Source organism: Rosa chinensis, chromosome 6 (assembly GCF_002994745.2).
Source record: "Rosa chinensis cultivar Old Blush chromosome 6, RchiOBHm-V2, whole genome shotgun sequence".
NCBI lineage: Eukaryota > Viridiplantae > Streptophyta > Magnoliopsida > Rosales > Rosaceae > Rosa > Rosa chinensis.
The window spans coordinates 55,028,313-55,052,622 of NC_037093.1; the positions used below are offsets into that span (position 1 = coordinate 55,028,313).

The following is a 24,310-nucleotide window of genomic DNA, read 5'->3' on the forward strand; positions in this document are numbered from 1 at the left end:
CATTTGCACGAATTTTGTAGCAATTTTCGTTGATTTTTAAAGAGAGGAGACTTATGCCACTAGACCAAATAGTATTGGGCAATTCCAAACTATTTTTAATTAATTTTTAAAGTTATATTAAAAAAGATTAAAAGGATTTTATTCATAAATTCTTGTGCTCGATTATGTCAGCAACGGAAAGAAACTTTGGCAAGCACATTGGGTTTTGCATCCTGATCACCCTAGTCAGTTTTTTGATCGAGGTCCACGAGGGTATCCAAGCAAAGAGAAACTAATTCCTCGTCGCAGGCACATGAATCTGAAGACCCCTCAAATCTTCTGGCCACAACTGGTAGGAGTTGGGATTTGAACGCTAAACATGAGAGTTTTATGTTAGGTCGTTCGACCAACTTTACCACACCATGTGTTTGAACAAATGTTAGGTTGAATTTGTCAAGTAATTAGGTAATTAATTTAGTGAGATTTAAAGTAATTAATTCAGGTAATAAATTAGCCTAGATTTTGAGAAAATGACGAATATAGAGTGGTAGACTAAATTTAGTAATGAATCTCACCCGAGAGATATTATTAACAACTTTTTGACCACGAAGATTAGAAATGACAACCTTTCTTTATTGACTCTTACTCTTTTACCCTAAAAGTGAACTATTGAGATTCTTTATGAAATGTACAATTAACGCATTTTAATAGTATCTGACCGCATAATAGATTAGATGGTGGAAAAGTAATGCGGTTTCATTTAGCCAACCATCGTAACATAACATTAGTTTAAATCCAAGCCATCATTTTAAATGAATCTATGGGCGAGCAAACAAATCATCTTTTGAATAAATACACCAAATTAGTCCATCTCAATAAGGTTATTGATGTATCGTCGAGATTTTATTTATATATGGTACGTATTTTGAACCTTCTCAAAATACTGGATTATTTGCCAAACTGGTCCATCGTATTTCCGAATTAGGATTTCGAGTCTAGCTCCGGGAAGTGGGTGCGGGGTATTTTGGGGATATGCAAAAAGAGTGAGGTAAAATTGTGGGATTGGTGAATAGTGTGAGGTCAATGGGATAAGTTTTGCTGCTTGGTGACCACGGCGGTTATCGATATCGATATAAAGCTAAAAAATAGGCCAAAGACGCCAAGTGCAAAGCAGGACCATTTTCCTCTTCTTCATATATAAACATATAAAACCCCTCTCCCCAAACCCAACAGTCACTCAGTGACACACAAACACAAGCAGGTGGTGGGCAACCCGAGCTCACACATTGCTCTCTCTCTCTCTCTCTCTCTCTCCCTCGCTCTACCCACATAAACCCTTCACTTTCCCACCTCGTTTTTGGCTCAGCACTAAACCCCAGCAACCGGCTTGGTTCGTCTACCCTCGATTTTGGGTATGGAAAATGATTTTCTTTTAGTTGTTCATTTTGGGTTCTTGGTTTTTTTTGTTTTTGTTTTGCTGTGTCTAATTTAGCGTTGTGTAGCCACCAGGATCGAGGTTTTGGTGGGTTTTTTTGTTTGTGAAATGGGTTTTAATTCTGTGATGGTTTTGGAGAAATGGTTTGTAGTCGGTGATGTGTTGTTGTTGTTGGTGGTGTTTGAGCAATTGGCTGCATGCGTTATTTGCTTTTTGCTGGTTTCAGCTAACTCATAATTACTGCAACATTGCTACGTGGCCGGCTTTCGGTTTCGAAACGATTTCAGTGATAGGGAGGAGAGTGATTACTGTGTGTTTTGTCCTCAGATTACTAGTTCAGGTATGAAACTTTTGCCGCTACCCTGTTTGTTGATTTTCATTTACAGAATGAACAATGCGTTTCTTGTTGTTTATGGGTGATAGAGTTTAATTTGCCTCTGTTATGTGTGAACTTTTTGAGATATTGCACCTTTCCCTTTTGACAAGGTTTTATTTTGTTGTTTTAATAAAGTTCACATTTCCATCATTTTTTGTTTTGGGTTTTCTAGTGTTTATTGATATAGATTGGAGTGGTGAAGATACTGTGGCGTTTGTTCTTGTTGTTTATAGGATAAAGAAAATGGTCAATAGTGGTGGTACTGGCAGCAACCAAGGGATGTCGTTAGAGAAGACTAAACCAGTAGCTGTTTGTTCTATAAAGAAAAAGCTAGCTGAAGCTGCTGTAGTGAGTATAAGTAACCATTTGAGTGAAGCACCTCCGGAGATATCTAGAAAACGGAGTGAACCTGAGCCCGTAGAGGCTACGGTGGTTCAGCCTAAGGAGGAAGCGGAAACGGGAGCCGTTGAAGAAGGTAGAGATTGGGATGATCCCATTGCATGCCAGCTTGAAGAACTATTGTTGTCTTATTTGCAAGCAATTTTCCAGAGTGCAATCAAGCGGATTACTGAATGTGGGTACAGTGAGGAGGTTGCTGTGAAGGCTGTTTCTAGAGGCGGCCTTTACGTGGGCGGTAAAGACTCTGTATTGAACATTGTAAATGATACTCTGGAATTTCTCAAGGGAGGGAAGGATACTGATGCTTCAAGAGAAAATGAGTTTGATAATTTACAGCACGTGGTGGAGTACACAATGCTAGAAATGATCAGTGTGCTTAGGGAGGTCAGGCCGTCCTTATCAGTTGCAGAAGCAATGTGGTGGTTACTGATATGTGACCTAAACATTTTGCTAGCCTGTACAATGGAAGGAGATCTATCAAGTGTTCTTGCTTTTGAAGAAGCCTCAAGTGAAAGCTCCTCTGATTCTTCCTCTTCCCAGTTAAAATCAGAGGCAAATACTGAAATGAACCATCCAAATCCTAGCAATGCAAATTCCTCAAAGCCGTCACTGCCCAACTCTCAAAACCATCGTTCTCTCTCTGAAACACTCAAATTTGGAAGTTTCCCAAACTCTGCTAACCCTGAAACGCCAGAAGGCAAGGAAGAGAGTTTGTCATCTATGCTAGATAGTTTGGAGAAATGTTTGGGATCCACAAAGGATTATGTCCTCTCTTCATCTCAGACATCTACCTCTGAAGAAAAATCAGGAGCTGTTCGAAAGGGGCGGACCAAGGCAGAATTAGCAGCACTTCGGAAGAGGTCCTTCCAGATGGAGAGAAATTACAGGGCTTATAGGTCAAAAGGAGGCTTCAAATCGGGGAAGCTCGCTGCATTTGGTAGTTTTGTTATGGAAAAGAGGCCAAAGCCTCCATCTGATCTTCCTGGAGTTCACACAAAAGATTCCTCATCAAAGGTAACTGGTTCATCTGCAAGAGGTTGCTTGTCAACAGTACCTTCAAAAGGTACCACATCTTCATTGCCTTCTGTGGATACCAAGCAGAAACAGAAGTCTGATTCAGAAGAAAAATCTGACACTAAGACTCCAGTCAGCACCTCTGTTCCACCCAAGACTATTGATTACTGTGCTGGCATCCCATATGATAAGTCTCTAGGGAAGTATGTCCCACAAGATAAGAAGGATGAGCTGATTTTGAAGCTAGTACCCCGGCTGCAGAAGCTGCAGGATGAGCTACAAAGTTGGACAGAGTGGGCCAATGAGAAGGTTATGCAGGTTTCTCGTAGACTTGGTAAAGAACGACCTGAACTTAAAGCACTGAGGCAAGAGAAGGAAGAAGCCGGGAAATTTGAAAAGGAGAAACAAGTGGTGGAAGAGAATACCATGAAGAGGCTGTTTGAGATGGAGCATGCATTGAATAATGCATCCAGCCAGGTTGAGAGTGCTAACTCAACTATCTCTAGGCTTCAGGTGAACAATTCCACTCTCAAGAAGCAGTTGAGTTCTGCAAAAATAATGGCTATAGAATCAGCTGCTAATCTCCAGGAAGCATTAGAGAGGGAGAATAAAGCACTGAAAAAGGTCCAGGCATGGGAAGGGCAGAAGGGATCATTGCAGGAGGAGCTTGAAACAAAAAAGAACAAGGTGGCTGCACTTCAACAGGATTTAGGCAAGGCAAAAAATGCTCTTCATCAAATTGAGGTATGCTTCTTCAACATCGATCTACAGTTAACATTCCAATATTTTGTCAAGTATACTCGGAGGTGTGGGAATATGGGCTGCTGAACAAAACATGGGGCCTGGTGCCTTGTTTTCATTTTAATGTTATTTTGTGATGCTACTGTGTCACAGTTTGTCTCACCTTGCATAACAAGGAAGCTTGTCTTTCAAAAGTTTAGTATGACACTGAAAAACCAACAGTTAAATTACAAAAAAAAAAAAAAAAAAAAAACCAAAGACAAAAATACTCTGTATGATTGCTTTATTAAATCCTAGTTTATACGAAGTTTCTGCTCAAAGGTGTAAATTATTTCCTCATGCATGATAGGAACACAAATTTCTACTGTGATTTCTTACGAAATCTAAACATTACAGGCCAGATGGAAACGGGAGATAATGGAAAAGGAAACAATACTCGCACAGGCTGACTCTATGAGAAATGAAAGAGAACAGCGTGAAGCTTTAACACAAGTGGAGGAGGCCAAGATCAAACACAAGGCTGAAGATGACATGCAGAAGTATGTGGAAGAGATCAAATTACTTGAGAGCAAGTTATCTGAACTTCAAACAAAATCTGACTCCTCAAGAATAGCAGCGCTAAGAAGGGATGCTGCTGGAAGCTTTGGGGCTTGCCTGTCAGACAGAAAAAATGTGAAGCCTACTAAGGGAAGCCAAAGTTCTACCAGCTTCAAGAAGTTAACAAATTCCCGGGACCATTTGGGGACTGAAAGTTTGAGACAGGACCGTGAGTGCGTGATGTGCCTATCTGAGGAGATGTCAGTGGTTTTCCTCCCGTGCGCGCATCAGGTTGTCTGTGCAAAATGCAATGAGCTGCATCTGAAACAAGGAATGAAGGACTGCCCTTCATGTAGGGCTTTAATTCAGCGAAGGATCAAAGTGCAATATGCTCGTCCATAGTGTGTAAACCACACTCAGAATAGGAACTGGTTAGTCTGGGCAACTACTTAACCAATGAAGTTTAGCTAAACTCATTTTCCTAGATGGATTTTGTCTTTTCTTTTGTTTTCTGGGTCTTACAGTTCATAGAGGCGGATCAGTCCCAGAAAGAATTAGACACAGTTAGTGGAGATCATAGTTTATTGTATAGTGTAGGCGACTTTTTACATAGATGAAACTCGCCTTTCGGATAAGCCCTTTATTGTAGTGCTTTTTAACCTGGATATCCTCTTTTTCCCGAAATAATTTCAAGGGACGATGCTATGGAATCCGACAAACACAACTGCAAATTGTCTGTTCAATTTTTTTTATTTTTTATTTTTATCAAAACTTTATTAATAATGAATTGCATGCAATGAGTTTTTTTTTTTCATGACACTGCATACAATGAGTTATGGAACAATAATCTACAACAATACCAACATGTGTAGCTATTGTACAGAATTGACCACACTAGACTTCACATTGGAAATCTATACTGACACACTGATGAAGCCAACTAGGCCCCGACTCCAAATAAAGTAAAGGTTGACTAACTTTTAAAGCCTCTTTTGCCAAGTCAATGAGCAACCTTGTTGCCTTCTCGTTTCACAAAATGGTTACTACAAATAGATAAAGACTGAAATAAAAACTCAACTTTGTCAATTAAATGACCTTCAGGACTAAGATCCTCTAAACTATCTTGCAAGGCGTTGATGATTGAGAGGGCATCACCTTCGACTTCAAGGTTGGTGAAGCCAACATGATCTTCAAATCTGAGACCGTGCAGTAATGCTAATGCTTCCACTGGTCTTGGGGACAGATTACCAATTTGTGGAACTGCCAATCCACCTTTCAGAACTCCTTGGTTATCTTTGAACACTACCCCAAGACAGCAAATTCCATTTTTTTAATGCCCATCAAAATTCAGTTTGAGGTGCCCCTGTTGCGGAGGTTTCCAACTGACCCTGTTATGTACAGCAGCTGTATTCAACCCGTACTTCGAACATGCCAATCTCATAAATTCATTCTGCCATTCAGTAGCTAATTGAGCCACCTCTGCTGGCTCCATAGTTTTTCTCACTGTGCCTATATTTCTATTTCTCTAGAGCCACCAAGCTGTGTATTAAAAAGTCAAGAAACATGATGCACCAAGTCAAGAAAGGTTGGCTCCTGCCACACTTTGCTCACTCCATTCAAGAAAGTTTTCTTCCACGTCTTCTTAGCTTTTGGACAATCCCATAACACATATCACCGACTCAACAGGCCACCTACATTGCCAACAACAAGGGTCATCCAAGATCTTCCTATTAAACAGCGACAGGCGTGGCCCGTAGCCCACCATTGTACAGATACTGTCCTAACTTAACCACTCATTAGGTGTTGGGTTTTAATCACAAAAGTCTCGGTACAATTGGATAAGAGCCACCCACTTATAAGTCATATTATATTTTGTCACTTTTCCAATGTGAGATCTTTCATCTCCAACACGCCCCTCACATGCAACCTAGCTCTATTAATTAACAATCCAATTCCCACATTGGAAATTGAGACAGAAGTCTCATATGTGCAACCTAGCTCTATTAATTAACAATCCAATTCCCACATTGGAAATTGGGACACAGGTCTCATATTGGATACTTGGTCAATATAACAATCCAATGCCCACATTGGACACTTCGTAACAATCCAATCAGAATATTCCGATGGCAATATAAGGGACCCCAATTAGGGCATGCCAATCTCATAAATTCATTCTGCCATTCAGTAGCTAATTGAGCCACCTCTGCTGGCTCCATAGTTTTTCTCACCGTGCCTATATTTTTGTTTCTCCAGAGCCACCAAGCTGTGTAGCAAAAAGTCAAGAAACATGATGCACCAAGTCAAGAAATGTTGGCTCTTGCCACACTTTACGCACTCCATTCAAGAAAGTTTTCTTCCACGTCTTAGCTTTTGGACAATCCCATAACATGTATCACCGACTCAACATGCCACCTACATTGCCAACAACAAGGTTCCTGTTAAACAGCGACAAGCGTGGCCCACCATTGTACCGATACTGTCCTAATTTAACCACTTATTAGGTATTGAGTTTTAATCACAAAAGGCATCGGTACAATTGGGTAAGAGCCACCTACTTATAAATTATATTATATTGTCACTTTTCCAATGTGGAATATTTCCTCTCCAACACGCTCCTCACGTGCAACATAGCTCTATTAATTAACAATCAAATTCCCACATTGGAAATTGGGACATAAGTCTCATATTAGATACTTGGTCAAAATAACAATCCAAGGCCTACATTGGACACTTGATAACAATCCAATCGGAATATTCTGATGGCAATAAAAGGCCCACATTGGACACTTGGTTGGATACTTGGTCAATATAACAATTCAAGGCTCACATTGGACACTTGGGAACAATCCAATCGGAATATTCCGATGGCAATAAGGCACACATTGGACACGGATTAATATAAGATATTGGGGTCCCAATTAGGGCCCATGACAATTGGAGACACAATTTGAGAGAGACCCGGCCCCTCTGATACCATGTTAAACAGCGACAAGCGTGACCCATACTGTCCAAACTTAACCACCTGTTAGGTGTTGAGTTTTCATCACAAAAGACTTCGGTGCAATTGGGTGTGATCCACCTACTTATAAGTTATATTATATTTTGTCATTTTTCCAATGTGAAATCTTTCGTTTCCAACACTTCCTTTGTTTTAGGTTTGGTGCACATGGTAAAGAATCCTTGCACGGCCCTCCACATAAACACCCTCATTTTATGTGGTGCATTTAAGCCCCATATTTTCTCCCAAACCTCCTTGCAACCATTGGTACTGGACCCTGCTTCGCAACCTCTCTAGACAGTCCCTAGCAACCCAATACCCAGACTTCAGACTATAGATCCCATTCTTAGTAAAGTGCCATACAAGTTTGTCTGTTCAAATTGATCAAGTATTTTTTTATATTTTTTATTTTATTATTATTATTTTTTGGGCTAAATACTGTTTACCACCCTGTGGTATGGACCTCACATCAATTCAGTCCCTCGACTTTCAATTTCATCAAAAACACCCATGCGGTATTATTTTCTAGTCCAATAGGTCCTTCCGATTCAATTCTGTCAGTTTCTAACGTTAACTGCTGACGTGGCATTCCAACTCAGCAAAAGTGGGACCCACAGGCATGTGAAATTCCCAAAATGACCCTGGGCAACAGAATATGGAAAAATCCAAAATTAATTCCGGATTTGAGGTTGAGGAGATTCGAACCCCTCCCAAAGCATATGCAAATGAATGGCCCAACCACCAGACCACTTGCATACTTCTAGTATATTGCAAACAAAAATAGTATATATATCTACATAATAGTGTTTTTTTTTTAAAAAAAATATCCACCCACCTCTCTCCTCCTCTCCTCTTCTTCTTCCGCAACCCGCGCTCCCAAAGCCTCCTTCTCCTGCTCCATGCCTCGCCCTCCAAATTGAAATCGCCGAAACCGCAGACGAAACTCCAACAGCACCACCACCACCGTCCCCACCGCCAAGCCCGCCTTCTACACATCTTCTGACCCTGAAAACTTCCTAGCCACCTTCAACCTCAACAGCCTCTACCACTCCGACGCAATCACCGAAATGTGGTAGTCGTCCACCATCGACCAGAGAATTGCGGGGTCCACGCGTGCCACCTCGCCGACAAACCCTAACTTGGCAGCGTTGGGGGCGGGGCGGGCGGTGATGAGCTCGCCGTCGGAGCCGCAGAGGCTGATGGCCTTGACTCCTTCTCGGTTGATCAAGGAGACCAAATGCTTGTTGACTTTGCCGGCCAAGACCGTGGAGACGATCTCCGTGGTTGGCGCGTCGGTGACACGGAGGCCGTCGTGGAAGTTGACCTCAATGTTGAGGCGCTTGAGCCAGAGGTTGATCTCGGGGCCGCCGCTGTGGACCAAGATGGGGCGGAGGCCGACGCAGGCGAGGAGGACGAGGTCTCTGACGACGGTGGCCTGGAGGGTCTCGTCCTTCATGGCGGCGCCGCCGTACTTGACGACGATGGTTTTGCCTCGGAATTTCTGGATGAAGGGTAGGGATTCGGAGAGAATGTCGACCCGGAGCTGACCTAGAGTGGTATGAGCTGGGTGTTGGGCTTTGATTAAGAGTGAGTGCGAGTGCGGTGGACATTTGGGGCGGAAGAAGGTGAGGGTGTTGGGGAGGTTGCGGGGTGTTGGGGAAGGAGGGAATGAGATCAGAGATGGACAAGGGTGGATTTTAGAAGCCAACATTTTGAGTTTGATTCTAGGGTTGTTTGGGTCTTCTAATCTCTTTGATTGAGAAAGGGTGGGTTTTCTCACCTATCGTCGGTGAGGAAGAGCTCAATGGTGGCTGGCATGGAGTAGGAGAAGGAGGCTTTGGGAGCGCGGGTTGCGGAAGAAGAAGAGGAGAGGAGGAGAGAGGTGGGTGGATATTTTTTAAAAAAAAAAACACTATTATGTAGATATATATACTATTTTTGTTTGCAATATACTAGAAGTATGCAAGTGGTCTGGTGGTTGGGTCATTCATTTGCATATGCTTTGGGGAGGGGTTCGAATCTCCTCAACCTCAAATCCGGAATTAATTTTGGATTTTTCCATATTCTGTTGCCCAGGGTCATTTTGGGAATTTCACATGCGTGTGGGTCCCACTTTTGCTGAGTTAGAATGCCACGTCAGCAGTTAACGTTAGAAACTGACGGAATTAAATCGGAAGGACCTATTGGACGAGAAAATAATACCGCATGGGTGTTTTTGATGAAATTGAAAGTCGAGGGACTGAATTGATGCGAGGTCCATACCACAGGGTGGTAAACAGTATTTAGCCCTTATTTTTTTATAACTGTTTCCTTGCGATGCACTGTCTCTAGGGTTTTTAGGGGTCAGTCGAGCTCTGTTCTGAGACCAAGAATTCTGTTCCGGCCTAAAAGTACATTCAATTCATAAGTTCCTTTATGTGAACAATCTTAATCTGCCACCAGGAGATTAATATTGTTCAAGTGACCAAGAACATCCTAGAAACTAACAGAGGACTACATGAGTTGGAAGAAAGAAAAACTAGATGGAAACTAAAATCGTTCAAACCATATCTACGTAATGATTCCTGATAATACAATACTTGTCATCTTGTCCATAGGTGGTTGTGCAGGTTCATAGTTGTACTGAAACCTCCCCCAACAATTATACCTCTGTCATTATTTAAGTCAAGATGTTTTATAAGAATCAGCACAAAAAGCAGAAGAAAATCATTTTTTTCAGAAGTTATGGCGGAAAAAAGTGAAAAACATTAATCAGGAAAGACTTGGTGAGGTTGATTATTGATGTAAGTTTGGATTTCTTCTCAGCGATGACAAGCGATTGTGATTAACCACCAAATGACAGGGAACATGATTAGAGTTGCTTGCCCCATATGACAGGGTATGATCAAACACCACCAATTATAAGCACACAGCATCATTAGATGAGACAGTTAACACCTTCATTTTGCAGATGACATTCTACGTTGATTCTATAGTATTGTTCCATCAATCAAGAGGAAATTAGTAACGGAAAAGTACCCCATAAGTTGACAATATAACTGGGGGCATTTAAAATCTTGATGGCGATCATTCTCACTAGGCAGAAAGGCAAAAATAATGGAAATGTGAAACCTGATAGGTAATATATAAAAATTTGATGCTCATTAATATGAGGTCGATATGTCCGAGTGGTTAAGGAGACAGACTTGAAATCTGTTGGGCTTCGCCCGCGCAGGTTCGAACCCTGCTGTCGACGATTCCTTCTTTTTTTTTTTAATTTATTTTTTATTCTCTTATTCTCTAAGCTGTACAATTTTTTATTTTTCATTTTTAAATTTTTGACAGAAAGAACACAAATTCCAAACTTTAATGCCTTTGAAAGTTTGAAAGCTTGGTAAGAGGTTAATTAACCACTTAAATGGTTCTTCATTGACCTATTTCATATGAAAGCAATCCCCCAGAAGTTTCACCTAAAAGGCTATAACACCACCTAGGTAGGCTCCATACCGTCTGCCTAGCTAATACCAAATTCCCTAAAACCCTTGTGATCCTATTAAAAGCAAACTCTTAAACTCCCATAAAAAGGGGGGGGGGGGGGAGGGGGAGGATTATTGTGTGAGGTCTAAAGCTGAGGGTGACTCAACCAGATTCCATTTCTGGTCCAATGACGAATGTCCTTTCACATATTGATGAAATTTCTATGTTCTGCTTAATCTAAATTAATGAGCCTTTGCTCTATCAGTATTTAGATCAATTGGTCCATTGGCCATGTGATCAACTAAAGGCTTTCTATATCTCTATAATTAATCTACCCATGTACAATTAAAGAGAAGAACTAATACACAGAAGAATGATTGGTCATGCTGATAGAAATTATAACTACCCAATTAAAAATGTGCTCTTAGTCACTGCAATATTAATATCTATTCTCTCTTTTTTCAGAAGAATCTGACTTGTCTATGTTGGACAGAAGTTGTTATATATTCTGATGACATATATTTCTTCTTCAATTCTAGATTTTTTAAATGCGTTACTGAATCATAATTACTTCAATTACTGAGCTAGCTAGCTAGCTTCCATCGTCTCATATAATTGAGATTTCCCAGCAGAACCCTAAAGTTCATTATATCAGAATGGTAGGTGCAGAAACTTAAAAACCCAGTTGACCTCTGCAATTTTTTCTCTTGATTTCTGTGTCATATCATCCAGGTTATGGGCCTCAGTGTCTCCTTTAGGGGACATAGACTAGGAGAGGCACTTGGATATTATCTGTCTTGTATCAAAAGCTTCTGGTAGTGAAGGATCTGATATGAGTGTGAGAATTTTAGTGGGACTTGCAGAAAGCAAAAAAAAGCTGTCATTTTGCTGAGAATTTATTAGAAGGTCGTACATAGTTCCTTCTAAAGGGTATGCATTTCGGCAAAAGGCATCTTGTTTAAGACATAATTAATCTTCAGCTAGACCCACAAAATAAGTCACCTACAGTTCAAATCTTACCTGCTCTGTATATAGCAATTTATTAAAACAAAACTTTGAGAGATGTGGATTCCAAATTTGTCAACACTTGTTGTCTTAGCATAGTTGGCTTTTCTCTCCAAAATATTCTATATCTGTAGTGCAGGCTAAGTCTGGCCATGGAGTTCACACAAAAATCCCAAAAAGTAGGTCTCTTTGATTTCGTATAACACAAAGCTAATGTGGGTTAAAAGTGAGGTTATATCTGTATGTACAATGACTCTGGATCACATTTGTTAGCAAAACTTCGATGTCAAACTGACTGGTAATAGAAAATGTAATGCATTGCAAGCTATGGGAACATTTTGGAAACAATACTATTTTCGACCATGTTGCTTAACAGTATGTTGAAAGCATTCACCCTCGTATTATTGAGAGTCAAATGAAGACCAAAATCAAATTGAGTGGCTAGAAATACATTCAACAACCCCCATTGAACAACATTTTAGAAAAAAGATCATTCATAGGTGTTGAAACACTCTTTCATCCTTTTTTGTTTTAGAGTTGTACTGTGAGTGGTGAGACCCCCCCCGGTTCCCCAGTAAACATCTGATTCGAGTAATTTCCGAATTTCTTCTACAAATTTCAGTTGAGTAATTTCAGAACTTCTTCTAGACCACCGACAAGTGGTGGTCAAAACCATCCAACCTCCTCAGTTAAAAGGTCATACCTCAAAGTTAATTGGTTAAAAAGTTATAAAAGTCTAGAAACAGAATTATTTTCTTACGTGGACTATTGAATCATCGTATTTGATAATTTTCGGTTTCTTTATAATCAGTATTGTGTATGATAAAGAACTTAGATATCCAATAATAATAATAGAAAGTAAGGTTTATTAAAAAAATAAAAAGAAAGTTGACGTGTAAATATGTATTTTCGTTTATATAAAAGAACAATGTCCTTTCAAAAAAAAAAAACATGTTTTAAAATTGTTGTCAAAACCCTCCACGAACAATAAAGGCTCTGTCAAGGCTTCTTAAAGTAAGAAATAGATTCTAGAAGTTGAAAGCTATATCACAAGTGTCTAATATTCTAAAAATTTGCTTGAAAAATATTGAAAATCTTTAGCAAGTAGAATATTTTTCTTGAATTTCCTCACCTATTAAATCACTTGCAATTTCCCCACAGGACCCTCAAACACCTCATTAGTCACTATGATCCTTTGATAAAAGGAGTGGACTCCAGTGTCCAGCTCCACTAAGGCTGCATGGGAGTTGGATACGCCGGATTTCAGGTGTCGTGGCGTCCCAAATAAGGATCCTACTTCCTTGTTCTCCTCCATGCATCTCCTCTCTCTCTCTCTCTCTCATTCAATATCTTAAATTCTTAATCCATTTTTTTCCCCTCTTAATTTTTTTCTTAGAAGTCTCTACTTTCTACTTTGTTCTCCATTATCTTAATCAGATTGACAGATTCCCAAACCAGTTCCAATAAACATATCCATGGAGCAGTTGAGAAATGAGGGCTTCACATCTCTATGAATCACCACCAGCCTTCAAGTCTCATTTAGCCTCTCCTTGCCTGCCAAGTGTCACCAACCCATTTCTTCAAAGACTCCTTCAACCTCTTAAACCCTCTTTAACTAATCCTCCATCAAATTCATGCCAAACCCAACTCCTCACCCCCAGAGACTTTTGAGTCTTCTTCCTCACCTCTGCAAAAGACTCCATCTTTTCTCCTCCCCCAACTAACCCACAACCCAAGACCCATTTTTGACCCCAACCCATTTCGCCTGCAATGCTCAGAAACCTCCGCCGCCTCTGCTCCCGTCTCCGGTGGCCGTCCCGCCGCCGGTCCCGGAGCAAAGTCGTCATCAAACGGTTCTGGAAAACGGACTCCAAGTCCCAATTCGAGCACGAACCCACTTCCAACGGCTCGTCGTCTGCGACGGTTCACCCGAACGGCCAGCTGGGCGGGTCGGAAACTGAGAAGTCCAGGCCTATTCGGGTCGCCACTTTCAACGCCGCCCTGTTCTCAATGGCGCCGGCTATTCCGACGCCGGAGAAAATCGAGCAAGACGAAAATGGCGTCAAGGTCGTAAAGAACATAAATTCCAGAGCCAAATCGGCGTCTGACCGACCCAAGAGTATCTTAAAGCAGTCGCCTTTACACCCAAATTTGATGAACAACTCAGAGAATCAAAAAACCCAACAGAAATTTGTGAAATCCAAGTTGAGGGTATCGATCAATTTGCCGGATAATGAAATCTCATTACTGAAAAGCAGACAGTTGAGCTTTGCTGAAGGGAGAGAAGTTGACGATTCTTCATCTTCTTTTTCCCCAAGTAGAGTTTCAAGAGGAAAAGGTCCAATGAAGCCTAGTTTGAGCTTTCCTAATAATATCGGGAACGGTGGTGGTGGTGATAATGGAGATTACTGTAGAAGCCACAGAACTGTTCTTGAGGTTCTGAGAGAATTGGATGCTGACATTTTGGCTCTGCAAGATGTGAAAGCCGAGGAGGAGAAGGAAATGAAGCCTCTTTCGGATTTGGCCGCCGCTTTGGGGATGAATTATGTCTTCGCCGAGAGTTGGGCGCCGGAGTACGGCAACGCCATCTTGTCAAAATGGCCGATAAAACGGTCTAAGGTTCAGAAAATCTTTGATGACACTGATTTCAGGTGAGTCTGATTTTGCTTTACACCACATTCACTAAGTTAAAGGCATTGCATATCTCTGTTTTTGAATGAGAGTCACTAAATTTAAAGTGGTTTTACTTCAAGGAAGATTCTTATGCTCATAAAGATCTTAGCTTTTTAGTTTGCCTTTCATAAAGTCAGCAATTATTCTAAGCTTTATTCTTTTGGAAATAGGATATGAAATTATTTGGGTACCTTTGCAAAAGCCAGAAGAAATACCCCATAATGTGCTTAGATTTAATTATATGGGTTCTGGGTCATACTGGTCCTCTTCTGTACAAAAAAAAAAAAAAAAAAAATTATATCTGTTTTATGATGTTGAATTTTCTGCTAGGCTTGTATTGAGTATTTGCTACAGGCTGTACTGGTGCGTCTGTATTAGGTAGAAAGTTTGTTGTGTTACTGGGGATGCTAATCTCTTCAGAGCAACAGCTATTTCTGGTGCAGAGTTGTCTACCTAGTTTATATTATCTTCTGGGTTTATTCCGGGACTAGATGAGTATTCATTTCAGCCTAGACAGAGTTCTGAATCTGTTTCGGACCATTTACTTTTCTAGATCAAAAGACATTTTAAAAAAAAAATTTGTTTTAGTAATGTGGATGTAATTCGTTTTTTTGATGAAAAAGATAATGCATTAGCAACATGTAGCGATGTATCACGTTATGGATGATTAGCAACATGATTGTCTTTATCGTTACGGCTCTACAAGCCTAAATCCTCCTAGCTAACCTTAAGCTCACTTTTAATGAAAGCGAAATGTCGCTGTTAGAGAGTATAATACAGCAATGTTAGGTACGGAGTTCATTGCATGACTGCAATATAGGTAAAGATATATGACTAAACAATAGGCATGATTGGGTTACACGAGACTTACTTATCTGACGGTTTCTTGAAAATGCAGCATTCTTTGAACCGTTGGTGTTGACATTTCTGTTAGCTATGAAGACCAGCATGATTAGTTATAAGTAAAATAGTTTTTAGTGAAAATTAAATAGTATTATGGTTGAAAAAATGACACAGGAACGTTCTAAAAGCCACCATTGATGTACCCCAAGCCGGAGAAGTCAACTTCCACTGCACCCACCTTGATCATCTTGATGAGAACTGGAGGATGAGACAGATTAACGCTATAATCCAATCGAGCAATGAGCCTCACATCTTGGCTGGAGGTCTCAATTCACTAGAGGAATCGGATTATTCTCAAGAAAGATGGACTGACATTGTAAAGGTGTCACATATAAACTTTTTCATTTAGCTAAGTTTAGAATGAAAATTATATAAAGAATTAATTTACCTTCTTCTTTGTGACTTTATTTGATTGATGCAGTATTATGAGGAGATGGGAAAACCAACACCTAAGGTCGAAGTAATGAGATACTTGAAGAGCAAGCAGTATACAGATGCCAAGGACTTTGAAGGAGAATATGAGTCGGTAGTTATGATTGCCAAAGGCCAAAGTATAATTACTACCCTAATGTTGATAGTTCTTTTGTAAATAGGCCTAAAAGTTGAATTTGATTTATATTTCTTTAATGATGCAGGTGTGCAGGGGACATGTAAGTATGGAACACGGGTAGATTACATATTGGCGTCCTCAAATTCGCCCTACAAGTTTGTTCCCGGATCATACTCTGTCTTCTCATCCAAAGGGACATCTGATCATCATATAGTAAGAGTTGATGTGATCAAATCGGATAGTGGTTGTGATCCAGGAAATGTCTCCAGACGAGGGCAACGGAAACAGAAAGTTATAAAGATATCGGAGACTACTCCATCAAAAGGTATATGGAAAACAGAGATAAGATCGGAAGGATAGAAATTATTGACTTTATTTATTTTACAGTTTAGCTTTTTAGTGTTGGTTTGCTGACGGAGGGAGGGGCAGGTGGTTATCTCCTACACTAGGTAAATTACTCACTCACTGAGTCACTGTCTACATGGGTTTAGGAACAGAACAGATCAACGAAAGAGATGAAATTTGGTGGCAATTTTTTTCTTCTTCAAATTGTACAGCAGTGAATATAATAAGTATATATAAGAGTGATTTCTTACTTTCACAGTTTCACCAGTACTAGTGTTGGCAACTTCCTCATTGATTAGCTTTGCAGTACTCTCTCAATGCTTTGTAATTCTAAAACAGCAAATTTGATGTTATCATCGGTAATAATACACAACTGCAAATTTGTGATAGAATTGTTAGTATTGTATAGCAAGGCAAAAGTTAAAAATTGACATGATACTCTTGTGTATGACATGCTCTAGTTTACGGAATGTGTGATTGACCAAATGTCAAATATGCAAAATAAGTTAAGGATTGGGCCAGTATGTAACGGGTGAAAAACCAGTGATTTGTATTCACAGACCCAAACATTCAAACAAAGTTTTCTGAACTCAAACAGACTTTTTCCGACTTGGTTAAACCCTAATTATAGCAACAACAAAAAAAGGCTAAACCCTAATTAAGTTAAGCATGGAGATTAATTGCGGGAAACCCCTCAGCCCCTCTGATATCTCCCATTACCGTACATAAACGACCGCGTTTAGGACCGCCGTAATTAGGCAGCGGCGACTCTATGCCCACCGTTAAACAATCACCGCCGCTCTATGATCCTAGAGTCTCCATACACCCCCATTGGTTCTAGCTACTACACACTCTCTCTGAAAATTATATACTAGCTAGTAGCGAGGTCGACCTTAATTCTCTACCTATATTTAGAATCAGAAAGAGACTTTATAAGCATGCAGACCTAGCTACAGTGGTAGTGATCAGGAACAACGGCCAATCGTACCACAACAATGGTATATATCAATATATGTCTCTCTTTCATGCATGTATCGATTCATTTTGTTAATGATATTCATCCATTGCCCTTTTTCGTTCCCTTATATTCCCCCTTATAGAGTTAGAGATCATGAATACCTTTTTTTTTTTTTTTTTTAGAACAGAACATATCCATTAATCAATCACGCTTACAATGGGGGACATAAACTTAAACCCTAAGAAACCACGGTTACAGAGACCATCAGGCCAAAGGGCCCAAACTCTAACCACCAAGCGCCCATTTCCAAGGGTACTTTGAACCCCCTGAAAATTCCAGTAAAACCTTATAATCAACCGCCAAGAAGGCAGCGTCCTCTTCAACACCGTGTCCGAAAGTGCTAGACCACGTGTAAATGATCGCATACCAGCAAATTGACAACAAAAGTAAACCAGATTTGAACAAAATCGTCCTCGTCCTCGGAAATGACACCATTTACATGGCCAAACACCTAGGCCAACTCCTAACTCAACAGAGCAGGAGACCCACCCTAGCTCAAAAGAGTAGGGACTTATTAAACCTAACCAAACCAAACAAAAAACCCTAATTAAAACACAACTAAAACCAAAGCAAACTGAAACCAAGCCACACCACTAAGACCCAAAAACAGGGGCCCGACCCAACACCCACTTCCCCGGGCAGTACTCCACCAATGCAGAAACCCAATCCCCCCGCCGGCAAGCACCAGAAACGCCACCCCACAGCCTCGCCGCCTCCCGATACCGCCGCTCCACCGTGCCAATATGCAGACAAATTCTACACCCAATTGACACTGCAACCAGATCCAGAAACTCGACAGAAACAGAGCCCAACCAGGATCCTTGCTGCCGCGAGTTGCCCGCATCCACCATAACCCAGATCGCTTCTTTGATGACACCAACTCCCACCGCCGGCCAGAAACAAGTTGCTACATCCCCACAACCGTTGTCGGCCCCGATCCGAGAGGGACCGATCGAGAGATCTACCCATCCCGAGCTCAAGAACCCATCCTCCTCCCCTGGACCGCGTCTCTGCCTTGAAGACCCACCACTAACCAGCAACACCATCCCCTCCAGGGCCGGAACGCAACGGCAGAATCACAGGTGGCGCTCGGCCGGGAGAGAAACGAACTACTCCGGGTTTTACTTCTTTGCCGCGCGCGTGGGGCGCGTTCCTAAGTGATCTTGGGACTTTATATTTGGACTTGCATATAATTACATATATAAGTACGTAAGAAAACCTAATTAATTGAGATCATGAATACCTATAACACCGCCTTTGTTGAAAAACTTGATGACTGTCCTCCACTGTTGCACACCCGTTCTTCTTTAAATTTGACCCAGTTTGTCCCCATGCAAATTTGGTGAAAACTATGAGGCGTGCATTGGGTGATTATATGTGAACATATAATTAACATGGCAACGAACAATCATGATATATTTCTATTTAAAAAAAATGGATCAATCAATGTATGGACTATACCACTGTTTTTCGTTCTGAGTAACTTGCAATGTTTGGAATTGTGATTTTGTGGTACACTCATATTAGTTTTTTGTTTGTTTGTTTGTATGGTTGCCTTGACTCATTTTATCAATTCATTCTCATATGAAATATTGGAAGAGATTAAACAGAATCTATTTAAAGATTGTGAAGACCATATAAATTAGGTTATTGTCAAGTAACTGAAAGTCATAGCCTTGACAGATATTTTCTTGATTTTTGATCGTGAAACCCATAGTTTGCTTTTGATTGTGATATCTTGTTATCATATCAGTATTGCTCATTGTTGGATCCATACTTCTTATCATAGTTTTGTTATTTACTCTTCTTTTAAAGAAGAACATCATAAATCATCATCAGTTTTGGAAAGCACCAAGGGAAGGCAGTCTCAAGTTGAATACTGATGGTGCGTTTTTAACAAATAGGGTATGGTGCAGTTGGTGGTGTTATCCGGAATGATCACGGTGACTTTGTTGCTGCTTTAGCGCATAAGTGCTATTATTGAGGATATCAAGGCTGGTACAAGAGGTTTTCGGACCATCTCTTTTGTTCATGCTTCTCGTTCTGCAAATTGTGTTGCTCATAGGCTAGCTAGTCATGCCTTTGAAAATGAAGGTAACTTCGAGTGGTTTGTTCATGCTCCAGATTTAATCTTGGATGCCATCATGTACGATTGTAATCATCGTAATTGATCAATAAAATTTCTGGAAGTTTATTTCAAAGAAAAAAAATATATATACTTCCTATCATATTTTATTATTTTTGTTGTTCACCGTTCTTTTAAAGGAAAACATCATTTATAATTATTATAAGGATTTATCAGGAAAACAAAAAACCAAAATCATAATATTAAAATATTCTAAAAATTATCAACAATACAAAGCCAAGTATAAGTAAATCCATTATTGAAGTAAAAAACTATAAATAACATAGTAGCTGAAATGAATTTTGTTGTCTAATTATTCTTCACTCTAACAATAGTTATAGACTAATAAAGTCATAAGTAACTAAATGTATATATTAAAAAGAATGTGAAGTGTACACTTCAAAATTTGTAATCCGCACTCATTCTTTTTCCTTTTATAATGAAAGGGTGGGTCTATTTAGACCTCCCAATTTACTATTTGGACCTCTCTTCATTTTTTTTGTCAGTGAACTTCCTGATTTACCCCTATTTTTATCTATTTACACCTCTGTTATATATGCGATGTTCCAATAATAAAAGAAAAAAATACTTGCACCTCCAAACTCCAGTTAGCTTTCATGATCAACTGGGAACACACCCAAAAAAAAAAAAAAAAAATTCTTTTAAGATTAACGATTTCTCTGTTTTTGGTAATTACGATCGACTAATTTGAACTCTCAAATTCACACCCCATTTTGTGTTCTTCTTCAAACAATTTGGCATTACTTGATGCAGTTGAAGTTAGATTTTCATTGGAGCAATTTGGTTATAATTCTTGATTGCGCAGCTAGGTTTGATGAATATTGGTCAATCCTTTTTGGAGAGAGGATTACAATAGAGAGTTGGAGAGAAAGAGATATGTCTACTGCTTAGATCATATGATACATGTTTTTCTTTTTCTGTTTTCTAGTTTTGATCAAAACGTATTTCTTCCTCTTCTTAATTAATCTTTGATAAGATGGTGATTTCAAATAAATAAGATGGAGTAGTTATTTCAAAGTTTGAATTTTAACTTTCTAAATTTTGTGGATAGGGAAAGAATTGGAGAGAGAACTGCAAGATGTAAGAGGGGAGTTGTAGCTCCCACGATGTAGATGCAGTTTTTTTTATTAAAAAAAAAAAAATTGTAGAGGGGTAGAATTGGTTTTTAAATTGTGCAAAGAATGAAGGAGGTTCAAATAGAAAATTGAGAGGTCTCAATAGAACCATCCATAATGAAATTCATACCCAACTTTTGCCCAAATTACAGACTCATATAAACTCCTTAATAGGCTTCTAATATAATTAGAGGGTAATTTGGTCCCGCGAAAAAATTGACAAGCAAAAACCTTCTCCTTCTCCTTCTCCTCCGCCATTTGCGACCTGGACAAAAATGACTGACGAAGAACTCCTAAAGAACGTCAACGACTCCACCCTCAACGCCACGCGTCACCAGCACGAAGCTCTCAGTTCCATACTCCACCAAAACGGCACCGTCCGCTACCTCCAGCCTCACCTCCCACACCACAATGCCCCGCTCGACGCCGCCACCTTCCGCCGCGCCGTACCTCTATCAACCTACGACGACTACGCTGACGTCATCACTCAAATGGCCGAGACCTCACTCGATCATCAACAGCCTCTCCTCTCCGTCGATCCCCTGCTCTGCTTCTTCTACAGGTACTCAAACAATCTCACTCTCTGCTTCATTTTCCAATTTTAAATCCAAAAAAGTTCGATTCTTTTTTTGATTTTGGCGTTGTTGAAGCTCCGGGACGAGTTCACCGAGGCCAAAGTTGATACCTTACTTCGATTCCAAGCTCTCAAAAGCCGCCTCCTACATAGCTCACCAAGGCAGTTCTGCAATTCTCAGGAGGTAAATTTCTCTCTCTTCTTAATTTGCTTGATCAAGTAAAATTTTTTGGCGTAATTGGTTTAATTTAAAATGGTAAAGTTTAAATTAGGTTGTTTCCTCCAAGGCCCTCGGTGAATAAGATACTATGGCTTATATATGCTGATGATGTGACAACTACTAGAGGCGGTGTTAAGGTCATGGCTGCTTCTACATACCCTTTGCAGAGTGGTAATGCAAGTTGGTCTCAGTTCAGCTTTGTAGTTAGTCCTAGGGAAGTCATTCTTGGGTCCAATGTGGAGCACCAAATGTATTGCCATCTTCTTTGTGGCATTAGGAACTGTGATTTACTTGATGCGATTCGAGCCCCCTATGCTGTGGGATTGATCAAAGTGTTTAGCCTTTTAGAGTCAAAGTGGGAGCAGCTGTGTCGCAATCTTGAAGATGGGTTCCCAAGTTTGGAGATTTCTGATAGTGCAATGAGGGATTCTGTTATTGAGGTTCTCGGTGGGCCTCAAGTGGACTTGGCAAAGAGAGTTCGAGCAGTATGTGAGGGGAACAATTGGGGTGGGATTGTGAGCAAGTTATGGCCAAATGTTCGGTATGTTAGGTGTGTTACCACTGGAAGTATGCAGCAGTATTATCCAAAACTTAAGTATTATGCTGGAGAGATACCTTTGTTGGGAGGGGACTACTTTGCTTCAGAATGCTGTGTTGGGATTAACTTGGACATCATGCAACCTCCCGATAAAACCCGATTCGTGTTGCTTCCAACTGCAGCGTATTTTGAGTTTCTTCCATTTGATATGAATGAGGCTGAGGCTACTGGTAGAGAAACAGTTGATATTTCTGGTGTTGAAGTGGGGAAGATGTATGAAGTGGTTGTCACTACTTACAGAGGATTTTACAGATACCATCTGGGTGATGTAGTGAGGGTTGTTGGTTTCTATAATTTATCTCCACTGGTGGAATTTGTGATGAGAGCACCGAAAGGTCCTGGTGAGATTATAACTGAGAGGGACTTGATGTCTGCAATGCAAAGTTTTCAGCTTATGTTTGAAAATGTGACGGCAACAGAGATTACAGAGTTTGCAAGTTTCTTGGACATGGAGTTGAGCCCTAAACAGTTGAAGGTGTTTGTAGAAGCTAGAGAGGGAAGCAGTCTTATGCAGGAAGAGTCAGTTGTAGCTCTGAGGAGGTGTTATTCCTCCCTTGAGGATGGTTTGGGAGGCATTTACAAGGTGCAGAGAGATAGGGGTGAAGCAGGTCCTTTGATATTATCTGTTGTAAAGCCTGGCAGCTTTGATAGACTATCACAAGTAGCCATTGCAAACGGAGCATCAGCTGGTCAGTATAAGCCTCCCAAGATCATAAGAAATCGTGAAGTTGTTCACTTCCTTGAAGGATTTACTGTTGTTACCATATCTTGAAAGCTTTCGGCGTGATATCTCATCTTGAACCCAACATTACAACACATCTATAATAGTAGTTCTCCTTGTATTGGTTTTGAGTAGACATTACCTTCTTGTAAAATTGATTCTTATATTTTTTTTTCATTCTTTTGAGTAATCTGATTGTCTGCAACTCCAAGACTGTGTGACCTCGTCTACTTCCTGGGTTATGTTAATGTTCATTTTTCTAAGAGGTGTTGTTGATCTAACATCTAGAATAGTATCACCTGAGATCTCTTGGGGTAAATAACAGAAAAGAATAATATAAACATTTCTTAATAACCGTCGAAACACTAATTCTGGCACGAATGGATTAGTTATTCTTTTAAGAAAGGCAGTATAGTATTCATGTGGTTTTGAAGCACTTTCTATGTACCAAGTTGCTGGATTGAGCTGCCACAATTTCAATAAGAACTATCCCCAAAGCATGCTCCTCAATTTCTTTACTTCATCTTCCTTCAAGATTCAAGAATTTGTTTGTTGATGGATGCTTGGATTTGTTCCACGGTTCTGCAGTTTGTCTCAATCACGAACAATATAGACAGGGCATTGATTACTGCATACAGAATGAAGGTACCTGAAAATGACTCGTTATTTAATGAGCAAGCAATACACATGAAGTTGCTAAAGACTGTGAAGGAGAATATGAGTCAGTAATTAAGATTTCCAAAGGCCAAAGTAGGAGACACATGCATTATAGTTGTCTTTTCTTTCTAATTAGGCCCAAAACTTTGAATTTGATAAGGTGCAGGTGTGCATGTAAGTATGGAACGCGAATATTACATATTGGCATCCTCGAATTCGCCCCTACAAGTTTGTTCATATATGGATCATACTCGGTCGTCTACTCATCCAAAGGGACATCCGATCAAATCGGATAATAAATGCGCTCAGGGAAATGTTCCAGATCGACTGGGGCAACGGAAACAGAAAGTTACTACTCATCAAAAGGCGTTTGGAAAACACAGATTTGATCAGGTAATTTCAAAATATTGTCCTATTGGGCCTGGTGAAAATTCAATGTACGCAGCCCCCAAACATTCATACAAAAAAACATAAAACAAACTAGGAGAATATGAATCCTAATTAAGCTAAAACCACAAAACTCGATCATGATCATGCATGATCTTCTTCTTCTTCTTCTTCTTCTTCATCAACCTCGGTGATGGGTTCCAATTGGCTAGTCCCCGTAACATTTTCCAGCCCTCCATCTGATGCCCCCACTTTCTTCAAAGTAAATCTGGGCCACTCGTCCCTGTCCAGCGTGGACATTATTGGCGGGAAATTTCTAAACCTCTCCTCCGAGTCCATTAACGACGTCGTCCCGGTCGAAGCTGATCGTGATCGCCGGGAGAACCGCCACAGAAACTCCATCGCCGCCGTCAAATTAAAATTACTACTCGAACCCATGGAATTTAATTTACTACGCAGA

The 24,310-nt window shown here is 40.2% G+C and overlaps 4 protein-coding genes and 1 non-coding gene across 8 annotated transcripts; 4 read left to right on the forward strand and 1 right to left on the reverse strand.

The window, feature by feature from the left end:
- Positions 1–1,146: 1,146 nt before the first annotated feature.
- On the forward strand, positions 1,147–5,217 carry LOC112173698 (putative E3 ubiquitin-protein ligase RF298). 4 transcript variants are annotated; one of them, XM_024311376.2, is made up of 4 exons: positions 1,148–1,391; positions 1,641–1,754; positions 2,024–3,947; positions 4,341–5,217. In XM_024311376.2, the coding sequence occupies exons 3-4, from the start codon at positions 2,034–2,036 to the stop codon at positions 4,881–4,883; spliced, it is 2,457 nt and encodes an 818-aa protein (XP_024167144.1). In that variant the 5' UTR covers positions 1,148–1,391; positions 1,641–1,754; positions 2,024–2,033; the 3' UTR covers positions 4,884–5,217. The 4 variants fall into 4 exon arrangements, with proteins under 4 accessions (XP_040364988.1, XP_040364987.1, XP_024167144.1 ...); XM_040509054.1 differs by having other exon boundaries at positions 1,147–1,391; positions 1,566–3,947; XM_040509053.1 differs by having other exon boundaries at positions 1,147–1,391; positions 1,641–3,947.
- A 3,307-nt stretch (positions 5,218–8,524) lies between these two features.
- On the reverse strand, positions 8,525–9,193 carry LOC112171595 (acetylglutamate kinase, chloroplastic). Its single transcript, XM_024308756.1, has one exon. The coding sequence runs from the start codon at positions 9,191–9,193 to the stop codon at positions 8,525–8,527; it is 669 nt and encodes a 222-aa protein (XP_024164524.1).
- Positions 9,194–10,635: 1,442 nt separating this feature from the next.
- TRNAS-UGA lies at positions 10,636–10,717 on the forward strand. Its single transcript has one exon. It is a non-coding gene; the product is annotated as a tRNA-Ser (tRNA).
- A 2,444-nt stretch (positions 10,718–13,161) lies between these two features.
- On the forward strand, positions 13,162–16,709 carry LOC112174577. The gene is made up of 4 exons (XM_024312375.2): positions 13,162–14,594; positions 15,634–15,841; positions 15,941–16,070; positions 16,155–16,709. Exons 1-4 carry the CDS (start codon positions 13,714–13,716, stop codon positions 16,427–16,429), a joined length of 1,494 nt encoding a protein of 497 aa, XP_024168143.1. The 5' UTR covers positions 13,162–13,713; the 3' UTR covers positions 16,430–16,709.
- A 4,187-nt stretch (positions 16,710–20,896) lies between these two features.
- Positions 20,897–23,017, forward strand: LOC112172051 (probable indole-3-acetic acid-amido synthetase GH3.6). The gene is made up of 3 exons (XM_024309218.2): positions 20,897–21,255; positions 21,344–21,451; positions 21,540–23,017. Exons 1-3 carry the CDS (start codon positions 20,969–20,971, stop codon positions 22,855–22,857), a joined length of 1,713 nt encoding a protein of 570 aa, XP_024164986.1. The 5' UTR covers positions 20,897–20,968; the 3' UTR covers positions 22,858–23,017.
- Positions 23,018–24,310: the final 1,293 nt, after the last annotated feature.